This window comes from Ambystoma mexicanum, chromosome 1q (assembly GCF_040938575.1).
Source record: "Ambystoma mexicanum isolate Mex_15411 chromosome 1q, UKY_AmexF1_1, whole genome shotgun sequence".
Lineage (NCBI taxonomy): Eukaryota > Metazoa > Chordata > Amphibia > Caudata > Ambystomatidae > Ambystoma > Ambystoma mexicanum.
The window spans coordinates 95,070,641-95,095,993 of NC_090922.1; the positions used below are offsets into that span (position 1 = coordinate 95,070,641).

A 25,353-nucleotide genomic window follows, 5' to 3' on the forward strand; every position below is an offset into this window, starting at 1 on the left:
AAGTGTGTTCATGGAGGAAGAAGTGTGCTCACTGTGCATCAGATAAGCTGGGAGGTTTGTTGATCAAGTGCGGACAAGGAAACACAAAGACGCAGTCACCCGAGAGAGTGTGTAGCCCACAGAGTGCCCCGATACAATATTATCACAAAAAAAAGACCAGTTACTGCCAAAGAAGGGGAGGAGCCCATGGAGCTGCCCGCCATGACAATTGTGTCAGATTCTAAGATGACAGCGCGCAAATTGAAATATTTGGCCCATGGAGCCGAATCAATTAATGAATGCAGCAGGCAAATGGAAGGCGGAGAGGGAAAACCTGAACGGGAGGTGGGGTAACAAAGCCCTCAGCAGTTGCATAAACCAAAGTTAAGTGGGAAAGGGTCCCACGCACCCTTAACCTGCAGGGGATAGACAGAGCAGTACCTAGCCAGGGGTGCACAACTTGTTTCGTTGGAGGGCCGAATGTACCACACAGGTTTCATACAGTGGGCCGGACTATGCATCGGAACGGGTGATGGGGGCATCCGTGCACGAAATTTGAACTAAAAGAAATCTAGTGTTTTAAGGTGTACTTTTTACTTATTACTTTTCTACTGTAACACATGATACATTACCTTTAAATAGCATTACTAATTTGATTTACTTGTATTATGTGACTGAAATCATGTTTTTACATGGATATAAAAATGCATGCATGCATCATGATGCAACAACAAAAAAAACTGGAACACAGAGGCTTCACACACATGACCGCAGAGGCTTCACACACATGACCACAGAGGCTTCACACACATGACATGACAGGCTTAGTGACTGAGTGACTTCAGGACAGGCAACACTTCATCAAACTCATGTGACTTGGAGGGCCATACATAATGTCCGGAAGGGCTGCGTGTTGTGCTCCACTGACCTAGGAAATGTAGTGCCTAGGGTGACAAACACAGCAATGTGCCCTCATTTCATAAGCACTGCACCACAACCCCGCCACAACATTAAAAAATCATTGCAATATTAAGAACCTGGTTTTATTAATTTGTAATTAAAGTCCCTAAAAAGTAGTCGACACAGCAAAGTAGACGACAATATGGCAAACAATGTCCTTTCATTTTCTTACGTATATGTTAATTGTCTCAGGTTCACTCTCCTATATTTTGCTGTTGCAAAAGCGTTTCTTATTGCTGTGTAATGTTGTTTTAATCATTTTGCTCTCAATTGAAAGTATGACTAAGGCAAATAGTCCATCATCAGCCATTAAAGATAATAAACATAATTGTATCACTTTTAATTCACTGAAACGCTTCTCAACAACCAGTAATAGCTCCAGCAAGCAGGATCCTCAGGGCAATCACCTTGTGAAAGCAAATAGCTCGTGCTATGGTGAATCTGTTGTAACAAAGAAAACATCTTCTCTAACCACTAGCCATACTTGTTTGTTTCTTCAATGCTGTAGTATAGCAGGGTTCGACATTCAGGGGAGCTGGGAGCTATTTGGCTCCTGCTTGTGGCCTAGAAGAGCCTGGTTAGCTGGACACCAACAACTACCAGGAGCCACTTTTGTCTCCACGGGCCAACTGTTGCCAAACAAACAAAGCTATGTATTTATTTATTTAATTGTTTTTTTTTATAACACACCTAATATCATACCTGAGTTCAGTTTCTAAGCGCGGATCCGGGATTTGAACCTCTGTTGCTATGCGTGGTCTTTTTTCCAAGACTTGCACATTGCCCCTGTGCTGTCCTTCGTTCACAAAGGCATAAAGCTATGTGCATTTAAGTCAGTGCTTTTGGGACAAACCATACATTTAGATTAGGACATTCAAATCATAAGGTGTCATAAATAATGCCCACAAATATATGGTTGCATCATGTGTGAAAGTTCGATTTGTGGAACGCTATGTACTAGCTCATTCTTAGTGCACTGGTAGCTCTTGGCCCTTTGCTATTGCTGGGTCCCCAGGAGCTGCTTTAAGTGCCTGCTTTTATGATCTTAATTTCGATTCCTGCTATAGTCTAGTATGATATGATATGATATGGTATTTGTAACGCGCCTATACACAGGTGTTTCAAGGTGCGACGAGGCAGGGGGGGGGAGGAACAAGGGGAGACAAAACAAACGATCCTACTAGGCCAGGTGTCATTCAGATCGCGCAAGTGCAGGGGTGGGGGAGGGGGGAAAAAGTGCAAGGGGAAGGGGAGGGGGGGAAGTGCAGTAAAGGTAAGTGGCGTAAAGTAATAAATAAAAAAGGGCCAGCTAGTGGCAAGTGCAAGGTAAGTGCAGAACAAGTGCTGGGGAGTAAGCCCCGAGAGAGCATATACTGCAAACTGAATGCGTTTATGGAATCCCAATTTTGGCAGATGCGGCACAGTGATATTAAATGTTGTGCTCCGGATCTAACACTTTGATTAAGTGCAGAAGCCGGAAATCAAGCCTTAAGGAACGTCTACCCTGCAAATGTCACTCCCAATTACGCTCTTACTGCTGTGTCTGCAGCCACCTACCCCTAGTCCCTTTCCCATCGCACCTGAAATGCAAAGCAAAGGAAACGCTCAAACAGGCACAAAGCTCTGCCAGCTGGACCTTGGACGTTAGTCTTTGAGTGCTGGCTGGGAACTGCTGATCCTGTGCCAGCCCAATGTGCGGCCGCCGCGGGCAGCTATCATCTTTGCTTGCCCCGAGAAATGGTCCTGGTGCTGGAGCATGCCAGAAGCTGGCTACCCAGAGAATATGATCAGAAATTGTAATGGGCTCAATGTTAGGAGGGCGACTCTTGGCTGGTGTGTGATAATAACTTCATTATGAAAAGCACCCAAGCGGGGATTGGTGCGGGACATTTCTGCGGGTAACTGGCGGTATCCCTTAAGGCCCGGGTGTTACAAGGCCTTACTTGTAGGTGTGTACTGAGTCTAGAACTACAGAGCCCAGGTGTGCGACTCCAAGTCCAGAGCAAAGAGGGTGCCAGCTTTAAACACCATGACACTGCCAGTGAATTGCAGGATGCCCTCAGGATGGGGCATCCCTAAGCTCCTGTTTATAAGCGCATGGAATTGAATTTGGGTTGGCACACTATGAACTCTTAGTATAGACCCTTGCATCTAGTTTTGTTAATCCTCATTCCTGACAGTTTCCTTCATGTGTGTTAAATACTTTCTCGATTGAACCTGTAGGAGGTCAGGACACCCTCCCAAATGCAAAGTAAGGTTGTTAAACTTGTTATCTGTGTCTTGAGTTCTCAATAATCTCGTCACACAAGGCCTTCGCTCAACATAGGCCGTGGCTGCCACACATGGTCTTCTCTGGTCCTCTCATTATCAGCCTAGTCTACCACGCGCCATCTGCTCTCATCCTCTCAATCTAAGCCTAGCCTGAGGAGACACATGGTCTTTTCGCATACTCTCATAATCCTCTCATTATACGCCCGCCAGACATGCTCTGCTCTTGTGCTTTCACTATAAGCCTAGCCCAACATGCACAGAATGCTCTCATGGTCTCTTCATAAGCCCACGAGACTCAGTCACCTCTCATCTGCATTATAAGTCTGTCACACAAAGACTTCTTTCATCCTCTCTCCATAAATCTCTGGCCAAATGGTCTTCTCTCGTGCTCTCATTATAAGCCTAGCTTACCCCGCGTGGCCTTCCGTCATCCTCTCAAAAGAAGGCTAGCCCACCATACACAGTATGCCCTCATGATCTGCCCATGAGTTTGCCACAGATGGTCTGCTCTCATTTTCTTATTTTAAGCATAGCCTGCCACACATGGCCTGGTCTCATTCTCTCATTATGCATTGCCCTCGAAATCCTGATGCGCAGCATCTGCCTTTGCGCACTCTTTATACAGCTCACCTGACACCTGTGGCTCTCAGTCTGATCTTGCACTCCTTCATTACATGACTCCTGCTTTCATTTTTCAACGTCTGCTTTTCACGTTTTCCTTCATTATCCACTTTATTAAGTGTTATTATTGTGTTTTTAAATGCAATAAATGTTATTTTACAGACACTTTAATCAGTATAAAAAATGGAGACCCTCTGAAATTATTTAGACCTGAGACATGTGTTCCCAAAGGCAAAATTTAACGAACAAACCGCACAGTTTATACAAAATACAAACAAATCATAATAAAACAATAGGGAGTTTCCCAATCAGCTGTCTCAACTTGTACATTGTGGCATAACACAAGAGTGGCCATGGGTGTAAGAACCTTTACTGGAAATGGGAGGTTTTAAAGAGTGGTGTGTATTAGCGAGCGGCAGCACTTAGTTCAAAACCCGAACGCTTCATGTCCCCCCCCCATGCATCGAAGGTGAAACAGTAATGATGGCGAGGGAGGGGTGATTAGAATGGTTATCGTTCAAAGCTGAGCTTGTGGCAGCCATTGTCCCTTATACAAGGCACACTGTGCCAAGCGATGCCCTCAGCTGTGTAGAGCATCTCGTATCACTGGTTTCTCAGAGTCTGCCACTGGGGACTGCTATGGGAATTAGTTCAGGAAGCACAGAGGGTGAAGAGACACTTATCAACCTGAGTGGTCTAGTGTCACCAGCACATTTTGGCATCAATGTTCAGAATACATTAGAGGCGTTCTCTCAAAAATAGGACTGGCACAGAATCTCTGTAGTTTGGGAATTGCTCGAAAGTTGGCAGGCAGTGGATTCCTATTGAAAGTCTTTTGGTGGCCTCTGACATTGTGTCTGCATACCTTCTAGTTCCTTCATTACATTCATAACAAACTCATTATCTCTTCTTTTAAGGCCTGTCTCTTTCCTTCGTGTCACTTTTTCTATTCACTTCATTCGGTTTCTCAAGCGTCTGCCACCTGAGGCTCTCCAGATTTTGTGGACCGCAGCTCCCATGATCCCTCACAGTTGACTACACTGCCTAAGGCTGATAGAAGTTGTAGTCCAAAAAATCTAGCGACCCAAAGGTTGCTGACTTCTTCTCTAACCCTATGTACTGTCTCTCTCTAACCCTATGTACTGTCTCTAACCCTATGTACGCTAGACATACCAACCTGCTTCTCACCATTGCCTTCACTGTCCAGGCAACATTACAGATTCCACTTGAAGCTCTGTCCATCCTCCGCTTGAAAGAGCTAATGGGGCATATGTTGTTAGGGTAACCAACTGCTGCTCTTGAAAGTGCCCAGCTTCCATTTCAAAAAGGATTTTGTAAACTTGAGAAGGAAAAGTCATCTAATACTTGTCAGGTCCTTTTGACTCGTGGGGGCTGCTACATTCAGGAATTGGTGCCCTCATGGATGGGGAAGGGTCTTTGTTACCTTTAGTCTATGTTGTGTCTGCACCACCTTTATTGTTAAATCAATCAATTCAGGATTAGAAGTTGCTCTATACATGTAACTCTAGAAATGTGTTAGACACCTGTTTCTACTTCATGGAGTATTAGAGGTCTTACAATGAAACATTTTGAAGTATTCCCTAACCGGGATTAGTAAGAATATTCAATAATTCATTGCAATACATTTCCTTATCCTAGATTCCTGAAACTGATCAGCCATGAATTTGGAAATATTCCTGAATGACTTTGAGTGAGATTTCACTTGTTTATACATTCTTTATTCCAGGATTACTGGAGGATTTTAAATCATGGAATGGGAGCTATTCACTGATACTGCAATAACATAGACTTTTCTATTACTCAATGGTTGATTTCTCCTGGTTCTAGATTGTAAAAATCCTTCAGTCATGCGTTGATGTATAGCACGCTATCCTGGATTACTGGTGCTCTTCAATCATGCAATGGATACTGTTCTCTTATTCCCGTCTGTAATCTATAAACTGTGAACAGCAAGACTCTTGCCTCATGTTTTGAGGGCCATTCTCTAATCCTGAATTATTGACACTCTTCAATCATGGAATAGGCACTGTTCTCTTATCCCCAAATGTAATCTCCAATCGTTGAACAGTGAGACTCTTCATTCATGCTTTGAGAGTTTTTCTCTAATCCTGGATTACCAATGCTCTTCAATCATGCAATGGGCATTATCTTCCTATCCCCAACTGAAGTCCCTAATCCTTGATCAGGGAGACACTGCATTCATAATTTGAGGGCTATTCCCTAATCCTACATTACTGATGTTCTTCAATCATGCAATTGGCAATGTTTTCTTATTCCCGAATGCAATCTCTAATCATTGAACAGTGAGACTCTTCAACCATGCTTTGAGAGTTTTTCCCTAATCCTGGATTACCAATGCTCTTCAGTCATTCAATGGGCACTGTTCCCTCATCCCAACTGTAGTCCCTAATCCTTGATCAGGAAGACTCTTCAATCATGCTTTGAGTGCTAGTCTCGAATCCTGGATTACTGCTGATATTCAATCATGTAATAGATACTCCCTTCCTATCCCTGAATGTGGCCCCTTATCCTTGATCATTGTGACTCTTTAGTCATAATTTGAGGGTTATTGCCTAATCCTGAATTACTGATGCTCTAATAGTCATTTATCTCTTATCCTGACTGTGGCCCCCAATCCTTGATCAGGGAGACTCTTCAGTCATGCTTTGAGAGCTACTCCCTAATCCTGGATTACTGATGCTCTTCAATCATGCAAGAGGGACTGTTCTCCTATCTCTGAATGTGGTCCCTCATCCTTGATCGGGGAGACGCGTCAATCATGCTTTGAGAGATATTCCCTAATCCTAGACCATTCTATTCAATCATGTAATAGGCACTCTCCTCCTATGCCCGAATGTCCTTGACGAATCTAAGTGATTTTACCGAACGCAAAGGTTCGACTTCCCAAAAGTTCGACTTTTTTTTTTCTTTCCTGCAAATATATATGTGGGGGGAGACCCCCCACCTTGCCCCTATACATTTTTTATATACTTAACCCCCCCCCACATATATATATGTGGGAAATAGGGGGTCGAATTTTGGGGGTTAGGTAAAATTGTTCTAAACCTCCTCGACCAGTCAGGCTTTGAGGTTATTACCTAATCCTGGATTAGTGATGCTAGCGAATCCTGCAATAAGCAGTATTTTCTTATATCCAGTTGTAGTCCCTAATGCTTGATCAGTGCGACTCTTAAATCATGCTATGGGGGTTATTCCCTAATCCTGGATTACTAACGCTCTTTAATCATGCCATAGGCACTGTTCTCTTATCCCCGAATGTGGTGCCTAATCCTTGATCAGGGAGACCCATCAGTCATGCTTTGAGTGCTATTCCCTAATCCCGGATTACTGCTCATTCTTCAATTGTGCGTTTTAGAGATTTTTTGCAACTCACATTGGCTAAAGACACTTAAATCATGCATTGTGAAATGGTTTGGAATACTGGAAAATTATTACAAACAACGAAAGACTCTGTTGAAATGAAGCCCTGAATATTTGTCATCTAGTCATTTTGAAGGGAATTTGATAGGAAGATGGATCCGTAGGCTGGGCTGGCAGGATCCTTGCGTAGTCGTGTACTGTGGCAGTGCTGCTTTGTTCAGTCTTAATGTACAGTGGATATCTAAAAATGAGGCCTGTGTGTTTCTAAAGGTCTTGTACACAGGAGCATCTGAGTAAGTCCAGTGCTTGAGAACCTCAGGCACTGCCTGAGAATTTAAATGCTGTGTGGGTAGCACGTGTTGTTGTTGGTGGTATGGAGTACATTTTCAAATCCTATTGCCGAATTCTGTTCCCAGTTACCACAATACCAATTCAAGGGTTCAGGTTATCAAATTTCCAATTATCTTTTTTTTTTTACGAGTAAGTAGAGCCGCCAATTTGCATTACATTAGAGTTACTGATTCTAGATGTTGTTGTGGTCGATGACAGTGCAAATTACGTGAGATTCCACCAACTCACTGCGGAGACGTGTCATCGGAAGACAGTATCGTGCATCCTTGTTCCCTGAATACGAATGCACTCTGATTTCCAAAGCACGATACATTCACTTGTTCTCCCTGTCGCGTCAACACACACACAGGTTATTATCCGTGCAGGTGTTGGTTTCCTTGAGGCAGGCATCAGTGGAATATCTGATCAACCTGCAGCAGTTGGGTGTCAGATTGACAGGGCAGTCGCTATTAGAATGTGGCTTTGATTGACGATCGAACACTTCCAGCAAGGAGTTCTCTTATAGTATGGCTGTACATGTAATATCTGCATAGAGTATACATACGCAGCCTGTACATGCTGATAATGTGGCAGAGTTCTGCACGCCTCCATGCAGGCCAGCATGGGCAGGTGTCACTCAAGAGACAAAACAAATGTTGATCCCCCAACTCCAGTGTTAGGGAGCAGTCCTGGAATAAGTGAGGCTCATCATGGCTGGCCATACATATCCGCCAGTCTCTTGAAACGTGGTCCCCAATCGTTGAGGTAGTCATACTCCTGGTCGCTGTCCGATGTGCCGGAGAGGATAGAGCTGAGGCTTCCTGCCACGGAGCCCTCTCCTTCGTAATCATAAATGAGGGCCGTGTCGTACGGAGGGACGCTGGGGTCATTGTCAGCCACGTCCAGTCCCTGAAATAAATAATAAAATAAAACAGTGTTCATGATCCAGTAGAAGGTATGATGATGCCTGTCCTCGCATGCGTACAAGGGGTTTGAGCAATGGAAGGCAAGATGGGCCATACCATTGCGAAATAAGTGGGGGGGGGAGAGGTCACCAATGTGCTGATGCCTATGATAGACCAATGGGAGTGGGACATGTTAGACTAGCGACTTCACTTACGAGATCCCACAGAATTTAGTTTATGTTACTTTATCATTTTTAACAGAGCGTCTGCGGCTCAATCAGATTACAACAAAAGCTGGGGGGCTTTTAAGGAATTCTAGTGAATGTTTAAAGAGAAATAGGTGTTTTAAGTTCCTTGACATAATAACAGGTTGTAGATAGTGTGCTGGGTAACAGAGCGCACTCCTTTTAGATACCCGTCTTCCTATTAACCCGAAACAGCAAAACCAGGACTATGTTATAGCCCCATAACAATACGGATTGGTCCGGGCAGCCTTACTGATGCGCAGCATCTACGCCAAGTCTCTGCCACTGTCCCACGCACTGAAATAGCAGATACAGACCCCTGGCTGCGTGAAATCACATGTGAAAAGGAAAATACTCAACAGGTCAATCTTCTGATCACTAGAATATCCACTATGCCCCATGTTGTCCCAGTAGTGAACCCTGAATCGCTCTCTGCCATCATGGCTCTGCGCCAGGGCTTTAAGTGGGGTAAGAAATCGAGAGGGGGCCCTCATTTGGGGGCGTGGCTTCTGGGAGGGGCGTGGCCTAAAAAGCACGCAAATCGTAAGGTCTGCACACAAATATATATACATGTTATATATCTGTGTGCGTACCTTACTATGGTTTGTGTACTTTGCAGGCCATCTTTTCTAAACATAGAAATATGTTACATATGTTACATATATCTATGTTTAGAAAAGATGGCCTGTAAAGTACACAAACCATAGTAAGGTACGCACACAGATATATAACATGTATATATATTTGTGTGCGTACCTTACGGTTTGCCTAGTTTTCAGGCCATGTTTTCGGGTTTATAAAAGATGGCTTTGAAAGTACACAATTCAAGCCATCTTTTATAAAGCTTTGACTACGGACAAAATTGTCCGTCCGCAAAGCTTTATAAAAGATGGCTTGAAATGTGTACTTTCAAAGCCATCTTTTATAAACCTCGAAATATGTCGAGGAATCCCCAGGTTCGCCGAGGGTTAAAGACGCCTCGGCGACCTGGGGAAACAAAGGGACAGTAACCGCCTCTGGTGACCTCTCGCGCGAGGGGTCACCAGATGCAGTTACTATGACTGACAGAAGTGGCAGCCAGTCACAGCATCGCTGTGGCTGGCTGCCACTTCTGTCAGATGGCCTGACTTCATGGCAGGCGCATGCATTATCCCGTCGCGGCTGCGGCCGCGATGGGATAATGCATCCTGCCAATGTTGCGGGCGGTGGGACGGGGCCCCGGCAGGGCCCCGGCTCAGCCCCACTTTTTGGAGACTGCCGGGGCCCGGCCCCGGTAGGCCCCGGCCCACTTAAAGCTCTGGCTCTGCCTCTCAGTTCACAAAAGCAGCAGGAGCGAATGACCGACTCCAAGGAGCCGTTAAAAAGAAGAGAGGCAAGTTCTGGAAACCTAGGACATCGTCCCACCTTAACATCTCTCAACGCAACCAACAGTCGGTTCCCTTAAATCTGAACAACACAAAGCTACACATCTAACCCCAACTGACATCCTCGGGCCCTGGCCAAAGCACCCCACACTACAAGCAAGAAGGCACGTCTCTGGGCCCAAAGCCCACGATGCTCCTGACACATCACAACTAGACCACTGTGACGCACGCAGGACTCAGCGTACTCCTGATCTGCAACCTCAACACAAAGCACCATACACCCACACACACACGCCCCGTCCTTCCATTCCTTGGTTATAGTGCCTGCTAGAAGACCCCCCATTTCTGAAAGGGGGTGGAGAATATGATATGATATGTTACTTACAAAACGCTTAGTACCCAGAGGTTTCTAAGTGCGGACCCAAGGATCTAACCTGTGTTGCTTCGTGTCATCTTGCTTCCAAGGCGAGCACGTTGCTGCTTAGCTATCCTCCCGAGATAATGGAAAGATGAGTTTACCAGGTTTTCTGCATGTGGCACGATATCTACAGAATGTGGTATCATTAGGAGGCACGGCGTATATGCATGAGTACGTGGAGATGTTATTAATAGTGGCAACGGAACTGACTAAAAAGGTCAGGCTGTAAACCAGACACGCGGCAGATCTGACACAGCGCAAAGCCGGGGGGAGGAAGGAAGGTAACACAGAGGTGGACAATAGCTGCACAGACAATGGACCCTACCACAGGCTGAATGCTAACGAAATGTCTATGCAACATTGGACCCAATCAAAAGCAACATTTCTATTACATTCATGGTCACTGGTTGCTAGCTTGCTGGTGCTGCTAAAGACACAAATGTGGCAAGAGGAAATGGTGGAGCAGAAAGGGAGCTTGTTGGGTCAGCTCCATGGTTCCACTTATTCCTAATTATTTCCAGAGACCCATGAGAGCAAGACCTTGAGTATACCAGAATGGGCAGGAGAGCAGCAGATGGATAGGAGTGTCTGGCAGCCAGTGCTGCAAATCCCAGACATATTTTATCCTTCATCACGAATCCCACATTCCTGCATGAACTACAGTAGCATGTGATTGCAGCCGTGTAGACGCATGCATGAACCGATCGCCACCACAAGACAACTCTCCAACAGAAGCAGCAGGGGCAGTTGCTGCACTGGTGGTCGTTCTCAATTTTATTTGGGGATACTCCTGCCTTTTACATACTCAAAAGACAAAACCTTCCCTCGTTGGTTTTATTTCGTCTCCATAAGTGAGAGAGGATATGCCACGCCAAACAAGGCTGAAACCTGTCTGCGGCAGATCTACGTGATTTCTTCCAGGTTCCACCCCCCCCCCCCCGGACAATTTGATTGCATTTCTTTTCTTTATTCATTTCTCTTTATTATATGCGGTGAGAGACTCCCTGTGGCTCCCCCATTTCCCCCACCTTAATTATTACCGTAACAGAACCACCCACATATATTTGTGGTGAAATTCGGTATTTATTTGGGGATCAAGTCGTTCTAAATCTACTACGATGTGATCAATGTATACCAGATGATTTGCCTATGGCTAGTGCCCTTCTGCAATGGTCTCGGGAGGTTAGCTCAGGGGCAACGTGCTCCCCTTGGAAGCAAGACGACAAGGAGCAACACAGGTTTGATCTCAGGGTCTGCTCTTAGAAACCTCTGGGTATTAAGCGCGTTATAAATAACCCATCATCATGCCACCTATGGGATAAGAAATTATGGCATGGACGAGTGCCCAGATCAATGACAATTGCTAAACCTAATTTATAAGATTCGGTCCATTTTTACTTTTTGTGTATGTCAGCCATATTAACACAATATAGGACTCTGATTTGTTGATAATACTTTTTGTTGTTGTTTATAAAGGAGCATACTTGAACATGAGTGACTTGAACAAACCACTGAGTATTGCCCCATCAGTGTCCAGTGCTTCAGGTTCCAAATGGTGGAAGGAAATACAGACATTCTGGTGTAAGGATGTCTCTTGTTATGGGATAGGACAGGTACAGGGTATCCTTCTAATCCTCAAAAGCCCCACACCACCCACTTCTGAGCGCAACCTGGTCACTAGCATCCCTGTCTCAAGAGGAAGAGATGTGAGAGGACTAAGGCAGCCAGGGTGCATTGTGGGGCGACCTGTTCCTGAAATGGTCATCATGTTCGGGCTCTCTTATAGCCTGTGTGCCCCCCCATGCATTACATAAACAGGAACATAGGACTACTTAACCCCCATGCCATTTGCCTTACTCACATCATTGATGAAGTCCTCGATGTCCGACGGGCCCCCGAGAGGCTTCCGAGGATACTGGGGTGTCCCATAATTGTAGGGCGCGTCTTTTCGGATAGGCTGTTTCCCTCGTGGAGAGGGCGGGGGAAGGAACTTGTTGGGGTTCCGCAGCTGGTTTATGTCGTAGGCATCCTGTGGGTGACAAGAAAAGGAATCAGCACAAGGTTCACGACCGATATGCAAACTGCATCTACCTGGATATCGGTGGATGAGCTCCCCAATGGCCCACACCGGGCACCTCGGCACCATTTATCTCGGGAGGTAGGAAGCCAAATATCCTTGCCCTGCTGTAGATGCTGGGCTCTGGAGCATCCTTTTAGAACCTGCTCTGAGGAGCTGCAGGTGTGACAGCACCTGGACGAGGGAAGGCACTGGTCTGTTCTATGTGTTGTGTTATGCTTTGCTATTGGGTTCTATATAGAGTAGCTACTGCCATGTCATGGTCTCCTGGCATGCTGAATGGATGACCTACAAAGGGTCTACAGTACTGTGTGCTGGCTATCGGCTCTAGCGCAGCATCGCAAGGGGAGGCTGTCGCAAGGGCTATGCTAGTCGCTCCACCAAATAGTGAAATCCAGTTCAGTTTTCGTGATTTGCACAATCAATACCTAGAAAAAAATATCTGCATATAGTGGTTTAGTGGAAGAATATTTGCATAGGTTTTGGTCACTCAATATCAGCCTGGTTTGAACTGTCTCAATCCCACCCCTAGCGTTCACTCCATGCGTATAAGGAAAGCCGAGCGGAGAGCTGCTGGGCTCGGGATGTAGACCATGGGTCTGGATCATGCCAGCTGAGCACCTTGACATCCAGCCATTCACCCAAAGGGGCAGCTGTCACAGGGAACAGCCATGTTTTGGCATCTTGTCTAATGCCATTAAGAATTCTGGGGGTATCAGGCAATATTGTCCCTGTATATAATGTCACCATAAATATGGTCGCCGGGAAACGGCATAGGCGACATTATATATGATATGGAGACAATATATGGGGTAATTGGGAGCAGGGTTTTGGGGTTGACCCCCGCTCCTTTTAAAACAAAAATCAAAATGTGGATATTGCGGGCGTGTCCTTTGCAGGTTCTCTATGAAAATGTCTCCACAAAAAACCGGCGGCATTCGTTTATAGCGACATTTTTGTGGGGACATTATCATATGGAACCATTCGGAGAACCAGCAGTGGAAAAAATATGCTTTCTGGTTTGAACTAGTGGAGACCGGCACCAGCCAAGTGTTGGAAGATCTGAAAGTAGGCACAGCACTGGGAGCTACCTCCATGGAATACTTCATGCGTTTTCTTCAACCTCCTCACTATATGCAGCCACTGCTGGGCCCTCCACGAAGGAATGGTACCGTCCCCCATGTTTACAATGAGTGGACGACGTGCCGAATGCATTCTGCGTAATATGGATCTCGTTCATGGCGATGGCACAAAAACTCTCACTGTGACTACCGATTCCTCAACTTTAAATCACTTGGTGGCAACATCTTTCTTATATGATAAATGCAGATGACAGCCTCTTATCAGTTGGTGTAATGGAATGTCAAGTGGTCTTCAATAATGGTCTTCCATCTTGGAAGCCTTCTGGCGCATCATCCATCGGAAATTGCTATCTAGCGCTCCTAGTACTATTGGCAATGAATGCTATCCATCCGATTAGTGGCAAATGCTAAAAGAGCAACATGTTGGTTTTATATAGATAACAATAGCTGTGTCTGAGTCATTGACGGACCACAAGTGATGCTGCAGTTAAGAAATGGGTTGCTATGTTACAGGGTGGAGATGCACTGCATTTGCTGGGGGTTCTTCGTGTAGAAGGACTCCAGGATCTTTTCTAGACTATCATTATCACTTTCCTGCGGGGCCAAGTAATGCAGTTTCAAGTGATGCTGCAGTTAAGAAATGGGTTGCTAGGTTACAGGGTGGAGATGCACTGCATTTGCTGGAGGTTCTTCGTGTAGAAGAACTCCAGGATCTTTTCTAGACTATCACTATCACTTTCCTGCTGGGCTAAGAAATGCAGTTTCAAGTGATGCTGCAGTTAAGAAATGGGTTGCTAGGTTACAGGGTGGAGATGCACTTCATTTACTGGGGTTCTTCGTGTAGAAGGACTCCAGGATCATTTCTAGACTATCACTTTCCTGCTGGGCCAAGTAATGCAGTTTCAAGTGATGCTGCAGTTAAGAAATGGGTTGCTAGGTTACAGGGTGGAGATGCACTGCATTTGCTGGAGGTTCTTCGTGTAGAAGAACTCCAGGATCTTTTCTAGACTATCACTATCACTTTCCTGCTGGGCTAAGAAATGCAGTTTCAAGTGATGCTGCAGTTAAGAAATGGGTTGCTAGGTTACAGGGTGGAGATGCACTGCATTTACTGGGGGTTCTTCGTGTAGAAGGACTCCAGGATCATTTCTAGACTATCACTGTCCTGCTGGGCCAAGTAATGGAGTTTGTTCAACCATGGCATATCGCGCGTTCGTTTCTGCTCACCTGGTCCTGCTCGCCTCCGCCCTGCTCATCGTAGTTGAAAACGTTGTCTCGGATATCATCTTCAGACTCCGCTAGGAGTCCCTTGTGATCGCTGCGCTGGCGGTAACGCTCAAAAATGATTAGGAAGAGGACCACCACTGCCAGGGAAAAACACACATTGCCAGTAAGCAGGAGACTTCAAGGAACAGGAGATCGCGCTACTCATTAATACGCACCCAGCCAACAAAAGCATGCACCACACACAAGATATAAGCAACCGCAGGCCAGCTTTCCTGATTTCTTCCACCGAGAAGAGGAACTCTGATCTACTCTGCACCAATGCCAAGCAGTGCCAGATTAAACCCTGTAGAGGCCCCTAGGCAGTCGAAACATTGCCCCCCTCCCCCGCAAATGATCTCCTAATACGTTTTTAATTTTCTGCACCGTTTTATTTTGATCCATTATCGTGGGGCCCCTAAAAGGAGTGGGGGACATAGGCAAGTGCCTACTTGGCCTTATGGATAATCCGGCACATACAACAAGAGTAATTCCACACCACACTTCAAGATGGATCGGGAAGAGAAAACTGCTAACATAAGACCAACGTTGCAGAAGGCTACCCGTGAAGGCCACTCCTGCAAGGTTGGTCTTATGCCTCATCTCTTCCCCCTGTCCTTTCGGGGAGGTCCCCCTGCGCTTCCTATCCTGCTGCACAGTACTGCCTGCGCCCCCACCACTTACCTGTACCAGTCCCGCTGCCTCTTCCGTATACTCTCCAGGCCACTTCTCCGAAGCCCAACGCACTGCGTGTTGCGGAAAAAGAAGGCAGTCTTTTGCGCAATAGTTTTTTATGCAGGCGAAGCGGCCTAGACACTGCAATCATACAAGACTTCTGGAAATTTCTATCTGGATTCTATCACTGCCTGCCTTGAATCCTGCAATGCCTCCAAAGGATTGCGAACAATGTTTTCATCAGATTGTTTAGATTCTATGATGGACAGGAAGTCTTGTGTAGCCTCTGAAACCGATGATTTCAACTGCTCATAGCAGGGAAATCTACCATCACACTCAAAAACGTTAATGCTGCTTGTGTGATATCAACCCAAAACGTAGATGACTTCTCCCACAGACTGCATGACGTCTGCTCATGGGAGCCATTCTACTGAAGTCTACATCATTTCTATCCCTAAATGATATGATACGATATGTTTTACGTGCTTAATATCAGAGGTTTCTAAGCACGGACCCAGGGATCGAACCTGTGTTGCTCCATATCGTCTTGCTTCCAAGTTGCCCCTGAGCTATCCTCCCGAGACATGACAGCATTTCTTAAGCAACTTGCATTAAGTCTACCACTAACTGAAACCAAGTCTACCACTTTGCGCATGAACTCTGACACTCAGCGCAACGCTTTCAGTACGCAGTGCTGATGTAAGGAACTTGATCATAACTTGTCGTGTCCTCCCCCTCACGGGGGGCCTTCTGCTGCCGCCTACTCTGATTCTGCCAATAATTAAGAGCAATTTCAATGCAGGCTACGTGATACCTACCACTGATCCAGCCCAACACCGCTCCACTCTGCATGCATGCTGCCCTAAACTGAGGGCAATTCTAGAGAAGAGTGTGGTAAAATAGCTCCGCGATGTAAGAGCTTGCATTATCAGAGCATTATTCTGTCAGTAGGCCCTACATCATGGGTCGGCAAACTTTAATTCGCCAGATGCATTGGACTACAACTCGTATGATACCACACCCTTGACTATGACGGCTAATGGTGATGGACGTTGTAGTCCAAAACAACTGGAGAGCAAATGTTCCAGATCCCTGCCCTATATCAAAAGGTGATGACATTATGAGTCCTGCCACTAGGCGAGAGCCATTTTAAGGCAGCAGCCATGAAATTTGCTACTGAAAGCAATTCTACGTCAACTTGTTTAGAGCAAACCTATCGCAGCCTGCTTGAAATGCACGACCGTGATGGACCTTAACGCTGCTTGCAGGATACACCCAGACACTGGGGACAATTCTACTTCTGACACATTGAATGTCTCCAATAACAGGAAGCGATTCTGCTACAACCTGCATGATTTCTACCACTAAGCACAATTCTAAACCACCTTGCCTAAGTTATACTACTAACTAAAAGCTATTCTATCAACGCCTGCAACATTTCTACCACAACCTACATGAATTCTGCCACTACCGTACAGCAAGTCTAGAGCCGCATATGTGATTTGTACCATTAAAAGCAAATTTATTGCAGCCTTCATGCACTCTAATCCTCACTGGGTGCAGTTCTGCTTTAGCCTGCATACATTCTATCACTAACAGGGAAGTTCTACTACAGACTGCATGAATTCTACCTCTAAATGAGAAATCCGACTACAGGCTGTATGAACTGTACCCCCAAATCAGAAATTCTACCACAGACTGCATGCATTCTACCTCTAACTGGGGAACTCTACTACGGACTGCTGCTTTTCTAAAAGCACTAACAGCTATTGTGCTGCCACATCCAGGAATTCCACCACTGTCCAAGAGCAAGTTTACAGCTGATTCCATGACTTCTACAAATGAAAGCTATTTCACTGCATCCTTTATGAACTCTGGCCCTCACTAGGTGCCATTCTACTGCTCCTTGCATCAACTCTACCACTAACTGAGAGCAGTTCTACAGTGACCTGCATGAATGCAGGGAATACATTTTGAAATTCTACCGAAGCCTATCTACCTCTTGTGCAGCGCAATTGTGTTACCACCCAACATGAACTCTACCACTAGTGATGGCACCTTTTGTTCTTCTCAAGAAGGATGCAGTAACAGTCTGTCCACAGTGTGCTGTCAACAGGGACGTCATTTCACTAAAATGCCAGGGGAGGCGGAAGTGACATCACATGACCCTTGACATCTGATGACATCACAGGAAGTGATGTCTTTTGACCCCACCCCGAAGTGCCGAAGTGATATCATGGGAAGAAATAGAACACGACCTTTCACCCCTTTAAGTCTAGCAATTATTGTATTGAATTCCAGAAAGACAAAATATGTGTTATTCCTATCCTTTCTTATTTAGGGTCTCTGCTCAAAGTGTTACACTTGTGGAACCCCCTGTTTTTTTGAGGCCTCAACAAAAATTCCAGCCACTCCAGAAAGAAAGAGCCACATGGCACTGGCCCCAGCCCAGGAGCTTCCATTTAATGTAATCATTTTTTTAGGGTAGCAAGGGAGACCCCTGGTGTCCCCGAAATGACGTCCCTGGCTGTCAATCATGCGAGTTCACTAGCATGAGACTTTTCTTGACTTCTTCCTGCTGTATTTTATGAGAAGCTCATATCTTTACAGGATGGGCGGTCGGTTAATAGGTGTCTGATTAATGCACAAAGCCACTCATTCATTCCATTTATAACAATCTGTCAATACACAATGAACCTACATCTCTACATGCATAGATACACATTCACACACATGATAAGAGGCGCTTCACATATATATCTAAAACACAACAAAAGAACATATGACAAGTCAGAATCTTTCATATGCGCATGCCTGTGCTTATCCCAGACAGGGCACCACCTTCCCAGTGCCCTGCCAGTGCTGGCGCTCACTTACACAGGAGAAGCATGATGCTGGCAAGGATGATCATCAGTGCCCCAAAGCTAATGCCGGCGCCCGCAATGAAGATGGCCGCCATCCCGGGGCGGCAGGAGCCGGCAGCATCGCAATTGCACACAGTGACGTTCAAGAGCTGCACCTGGGCCAGTGGAGGTTTCCCGGAGTCGCTGGTCCATACAGGGAGGACATACAAGCCTTCCTCCAATTCCTTCAGTAGCTGCAGTACGGCATGGGTATCTGTGTGGCATAATCAAAAGGTGGCATTAAAAGAGGAGCGCACCTCAAGGTGCCTTAGGAAGTCATCATTGTCAGCATGTGGGACTCCGACCAGCGGCGAAGGACATACGTCTCTAAGGATATGTCGTCAAGTACGCAGCCTCCTTCACGGGGCAAGTCGTGATCCATGGTGTTGCAAACGTCCAAGATTGAGACACTTCTCTACTTGTCTCAAAAAACAAAGCAATGCAGCCGTTCGGAAACAACGGTGGCGGTAAATCGGCTGATCCTGAGTCCTGCAGGCGGGAGGTGTCACTCCTGCCAGGTCTGACCTGGCGGAAGTAACACCACCCGCCTGCAGGCGGACATGGAAACACAGGCTCTGTCATAGACGAAACCGGTGTTTCCATGTTCCCTATCCGCATGGAGTCCTATGGGACTCCATGGGAATGGGGATTTACAGAATTACGCCTCCAGAATGATCGGGTCACCGGGGTTGTAATGCCCCAGTGATTCCGGCAATCACGGAGGCGGAATGGTATTACCGGTCCGGCGGCAGCCTGCCGGTTTTTCTGGCACGGCTACTGCCGGACTCGTAATGAAGCCCGGTATCTTGGGTGTTGGGTCAGTGCCAACGTGTCAGCAATGACACAGTTATGAAGTTTTTTAGACTCCTTTTTCAGTCAGTCAGTAATAGTCTTATTCGGCCGTCGGCCATGAAAGTACATGCTCACTAATACATGAATCAATTAAGACAGTGCAGATGCACATGACAATGCTCACTAGTAATAGCTGCTGCCCCAGCAAATATTGCGACTGTGGCCTTCACGTTCATTCAGTACCCACCCGCCCGCAGGAGGCAGTCGATATGCATCCCAAATAACAGCATTGACAGAATAGACTATATATATGTGACCTATTGTGAGAAGGTGGACTACGAAGAGCAAGTTAATCATTGTTTTCGACAATCCATAAAAACTTCTTCGGAGGTGCAAATGCTTAAGGTGCAAAATGACAACAACACCCCAAAATCATCAGAAATATATTGGAGGAAGCGGGGGAAAGTTGCAAGCTGCGATCAGTTGGGTTAAGAACTTCCAATATGGAAGTCCAAAGGGCCTGTACAAGAGCGCTGAGCAATGCCACCTCAAATAAAGACTTGAAACTCCCTTTTCAAAGCTCATTGTAAGCCAAACTCTTGTGCCCATGGGTGCTCCAGGATCCGCACAAAAGGCTCTTCACCCTTGTAATTTGAAGGAGAAACTCTTTTATAATGAATGCCAGAATGGGCAACAAACCACAGCGGAGAAAGAGTCCAGCGGCCACCAAATTTTTAACTACGCATTTCATTCCAACAGAAATACAGAGCGGAAGATACTATCATTTGAGAAGGAGTTTCATTCTAACTTGAGTGAAATAAGAAGTGGTTTGTGAATACATGAATGATTAATTTGAGTCCTGGCAAAGTACACAAGGCTTAAAACAGGTGTTGGCGCAAGAGTATGACTTGAAACGAGCATTGACAGAGGAGTTTGATCAATTTCTGGGAATGTTTATGGTTGCGTCATTTCTGATCGGTTGGATCAGACCCAACACCCAAGAGCTTGTATTGTGTGGTCTATGAAGGTATGCCCCTTACCCCTGGTTTCCTGTGTGTACCCAGAGTGTTATATGTCCAAATCCAGATCTGAAAGAATACACCTTTCTTCTTGGTAGGGATAAAGCTATAAAAGTTTGTGGTGGCAAGATCTATATTAAACAAGTATAGGCAAAGCCAACCGGTGTGGTTTTTGTAAACGCAAGGGACCTGCATTTTCTAGGCACTGCCATAATGGTGCTTCCTGGCCATAAGACGGCAAAAGCTGCCCAATGGTGCCAGTACGTGGGCATATTGTATCAGTGCCTTGCAAATGCCTATACAAGAGACACAACTGCTGGCTTTGCCAATGCTTGGTTTTAAAGGAGCTTGGAGCAAGGAACTGAAGCAAGGGCACACATACTGCTTATAAATCAAGTGGTTGAAGGCACACTTGGCTAAAACGGTTTTATTACATCATGGTATAGCTGATTTATAGCAGCAATCAAGCCATTACCTCCCAGAAGGCTGCTTCGAAAGCCCAAAGCTAGACGCAAAGGGGCTTGGGGGTGCTGCAGGGCAGGTAGTGGGACTAGCATGGCGCCCACCTCTAGCTGAGGATACTTTCAGCAGCCCTACAGGTGCTCCCTGAACCAGCAGTCACTTACAGGCCTGTACAGGCCCTTTCTTTGCTGGGTTTGGCCTTTCCTCTGGCCTGAAGCCGACACCACGGGGGTAGCTGGGCCATGAATAGCATGTTTTAAAGGCAGGCTTCCCGTTTGCTGGACACACTGTTGTTTGGTAAAGGCGCGGCTTACAATTTAATATGACACAACAACAAAAGGCATTTTAAAAACACTATAAGAAGGAAATATCCTCTCTTGTTTTTGTGTGTGTGTTGATTTCATGAAAGGCGAATGCCATTCGTCCTGTGCAATTTGGGTGGTTATGCAAAACCTATTTAATGAAATGTGCGTATTTGCGTATTTCACCTTGATATGCTTATGCTCATTTCTGGCGACGTCACACCCCATTGTGTTCGTTGATGAGTCCCTTCACGTTAATTTGTAGAACTTGACCCTCTATCTTGACCTTCTATCTGCCATATTGGCTTCAGGCAATTCAATGAGACATGGGAACTGTGGACAGGAAAGGGTGTGTGTGGGGGTGAGGGTGAGACACCTTCCCAATCCTTTGGCCCTCTGCTGCAGAATGCAGTTACCATAGTCGAGGCTTCAGTTAAATCAAGAATACTTTTAGATCAGGGAGTCAAAGACCTCTAGTAGTCACGTTGATCCTACAAATGCTTGCATGCAGTTCTTATGTAGCATGCAGGATGCCCTCCCATTGCCATTGGTATTAAGCAACCCCTTCCCTGCTAGACGCCAGTACTCCTTACCATTAATCCGGCTGATGGTCCAGTTCTGAGAGAGCTCAGTGGAGGCCGGGTCCAACTGGAAGTCAAACGGTTCCGCCTGTGGCGGAAGGTCCTGGTCAATGGCGCTCATCACAACCCCGCTATCCTTTCTGGGCGTGCTGCACACAAGGCCAACCAACGGGAACAAGTGCGGCGGCGAATCGTTCACCTCCAAGATCTCTATGGAGAGTGTCCCTGTCGCGGTGCGTGGGGGGTCCGCTATGAATGAAGGGACAGCATTTAAAGCAAGAAGACACACCTAGTTCTATAGATAGTGCAAAACAAGGGTTAGCATTCTTTGTAGTCAATGTTGAGAACCTGGCACAGGTGGAGGCAATGTGAGGAACTTGGTCCACATGGACATAGATTGTGAGGAGCTTCGGGGAGAATGGACCGTAAGTGACAAGCTTTGAGAACACGGTTACTGTGAAGAGCTTAGTGCATAGGGACCTTGGTGCACAGGGACAAAGTGTGAGGAGCTTGGTGCACAGGAACATAGAGTGTGAGGAGCTTGGTGCACATGAACATAGAGTGTGAGGGGCACAGGAACATAGAGCGTGAGGAGCTTGGTGCATAGGAACATAGAGTGTGAGGAGCTTCGGGGAGAATGGACCGTAAGTGACAAGCTTTTAGAACACGGTTACTGTGAAGAGCTTAGTGCATAGGGACCTTGGTGCACAGGGACAAAGAGTGTGAGGAGCTTGGTGCACATGAACATAGAGTGTGAGGTGCACAGGAACATAGAGTGTGAGGAGCTTGGTGCATAGGAACATAGAGTGTGAGGAGCTTGGTGCACATGGACATAGAGTGTGAGGAGCTTCGGGGAGAATGGACAGTAAGCGACAAGCTTTTTGAACACGGTTACTGTGAAGAGCTTAGTGTGCAGGGACCTTGGTGCACATGGGCATACAGTGTGAGGAGGTTGGTGCACAGGGACAAAGAGTGTGAGGATCTTGGTGCACAGGAACATAGAGTGTGAGGAGCTTGGTGCACAGGAACATAAAGTGTGAGGTGCACAGGAACATAGATTGTGAGGAGCTTGGTGCACAGGAACATAATGTGTGAGGTGCACAGGAACATAGAGTGTGAGGAGCTTGGTGCACAGGAACATAGAGTGTGAGGAGCTTGGTGCACAGGAACATAGAGTGTGAGGTGCACAGGAACATAGATTGTGAGGAGCTTGGTGCACAGGAACATAGAGTGTGAGGAGCTTGGTGCATAGGAACATAGAGTGTGAGGAGCTTCGGCGAGAATGGACAGTAAGCGACAAGCTTTTTGAACACGGTTACTGTGAAGAGCTTAGTGCGCAGGTGCACATGGGCATACAGTGTGAGGAGGTTGGTGCACAGGGACATAACTTGGTGCACAGGGACAAAGAGTGTGAGGAGCTTGGTGCACAGGAACATAGAGTGTGAGGAGCTTGGTGCACAGGAACATAGAGTGTGAGGTGCCCAGGAACATAGATTGTGAGGAGCTTGGTGCACAGGAACATAGAGTGTGAGGTGCACAGGGACATAGAGTGTGAGGAGCTTGGTGCACAGGAACATAGAGTGTGAGGAGCACAGGATCATAGAGTGTGAGGAGCTTGGTGCACAGGAACATAGAGTGTGAGGAGCTTCGGGGAGAATGGACAGTAAGCGACAAGCTTTTTGAACACGGTTACTGTGAAGAGCTTAGTGCGCAGGGACCTTGGTGCACAGGGGCATACAGTGTGAGGAGGTTGGTGCACAGGGACATAACTTGGTGCACAGGGACAAAGAGTGTGAGGAGCTTGGTGCGCAGGAACGTAGAGTGTGAGGAGCTTGGTGCACAGGAACATAGAGTGTGAGGTGCACAGGAATATAGATTGTGAGGAGCTTGGTGCACAGGAACATAGAGTGTGAGGTGCACAGGGACATAGAGTGTGAGGAGCTTGGTGCACAGGAACATAGAGTGTGAGGTGCACATGAACAAAGAGTGTGTGGAGCTTGGTGCACAGGAACATAGAGTGTGAGGTGCACAGGAACAAAGAGTATGTGGAGCTTGGTGCACAGGAACATAGAGTGTGAGGTGCACAGGAACATAGAGTGTGCAGAGCTTGGGGCACAGGAACATAGAGTGTGAAGAGCTTGGTGCACAGGAACGTAGAGTGTGAGGAGCTTGGTGCACAGGAACATAGAGTGTGAGGTGCACAGGAACATAGAGTGTGAGGAGCTTGGTGCACAGGAACATAGAGTGTGAGGTGCACAGGAACAAAGAGTGTGTGGAGCTTGGTGCACAGGAACATAGAGTGTGAGGTGCACAGGAACATAGAGTGTGCGGAGCTTGGGGCACAGGAACATAGAGTGTGCGGAGCTTGGGGCACAGGAACATAGAGTGTGAAGAGCTTGGCGTGCATGGACTGTGTCCGAGAGTCTTCGAGCACACAGAACACGTGAAGAGATTGGTGTACAATGTGATGAGCTTAGTGCACAGATACATACCGTCTGATGCATTTCGGGAACTTATACATAGATTGTGGGGAATGTAGTCTGTGTGTGAAGAGCATTTAACACACAGTTTATGTGAAGGGCTTGGTGCAAAGGGAGAGACAGTGCAATTAGCCCTGGTGACGATAGCAACAGGGTAAGGAACACATACATTCGTTGACGGAGTGTGAGGAGGGTGGAGCACAGGTGCAGACATGCTTGGAACACCTGGGCAGTGTGAGGAGCTGAGGGCACAAGGACAGCCAAGGTGAGGCGTGTGAGACACAGGAGAGGCATTGTAAGTGCCTGGAACACGTGGAGTTTGGGGATATTTAGGGAATGAGGCCATGTGCGGATCTTGGGGTGTGGGACTTTCCTTCTTTCCTACAGGAGGGGGTGTGGGAGAGGCTCAGCCCCCCTTTGGTTCTCACCATTGTCGCTTGCAATTATTAGTGCCTTGTACCAGCTGCCTTGCAGGAAGGGGGACTTGCGATCAATGTCCTTCTTGGCATGGATGGCTCCGGAATCGCGATCGACAATAAGCCACTCCGCCGGATCCTGCTCGATCTTGTAGCTGTCAACACACAACATGGCGGATTAAGGTTATCCCGCGGCGGTCACACATATTTGACAAGAGGATGAAACCACATAGACTCCCAAATACCCTGAATATTTAGCTTCGTATAATACCAGGGCTCAACAGCCACTCGTGTGGAAGTGCCAGCGGCGGAGGTGGGCAAGCCAAAACTCCATCAATGTGGCGTCAGAGTGAATGGGAAGTGAGAACGCACTTCAGAACAGCATGCTCAATGAGTTACTCTACCCTTCAAAATAGAGTTGGCACGTAGTGTGATTTACTTAAAAATGTATAACGAGGATGAGAATTGTTGTCATAGTCTGCATTCCTTTCATTTCAAGTAGATACTTAAAACACTGGACCTCCTCACGAGTTCAGTGATGCTGTGAAAAAGTGGTGCTGGTAGTTCCGTTATAAACACTTTTTTTGGTAGTAATGGAATTGCCGCCACTTTTATTGCACCGCTGAATTCCGAGTTTATTGGAGGACTCGCAAAATGCTGGAGTTGAATCTTCCACTTTACCTCACAAAATCAGTTGGATTACCATGCTGTATTACCACTCACGGTAAATCCGCCAAAAATCCACACGGGGTCCTATGGACTCCACAATTGTGCATATGCACCACCAGACCACGACTCATAATCCA

At 46.5% G+C, this 25,353-nt stretch overlaps 1 protein-coding gene across 1 annotated transcript in view; it reads right to left on the bottom strand.

Annotated features, from left to right (window-relative positions):
• Positions 1–612: 612 nt before the first annotated feature.
• The window catches only part of CDH15 (cadherin 15), a 156,354-nt gene continuing 131,613 nt past the window's right edge, over positions 613–25,353 (bottom strand). Inside the window, exons 9-14 of the mRNA XM_069635637.1 lie at positions 24,560–24,702; positions 21,664–21,900; positions 18,470–18,709; positions 14,882–15,018; positions 12,357–12,524; positions 613–8,472 (exon numbers count right to left, since the gene is read on the bottom strand). Of these exons, the coding sequence (XP_069491738.1) occupies positions 8,272–8,472; positions 12,357–12,524; positions 14,882–15,018; positions 18,470–18,709; positions 21,664–21,900; positions 24,560–24,702 (1,126 nt within the window). The 3' untranslated portion in view covers positions 613–8,271. The remainder of the gene's footprint in view (positions 8,473–12,356; positions 12,525–14,881; positions 15,019–18,469; positions 18,710–21,663; positions 21,901–24,559; positions 24,703–25,353) is intronic.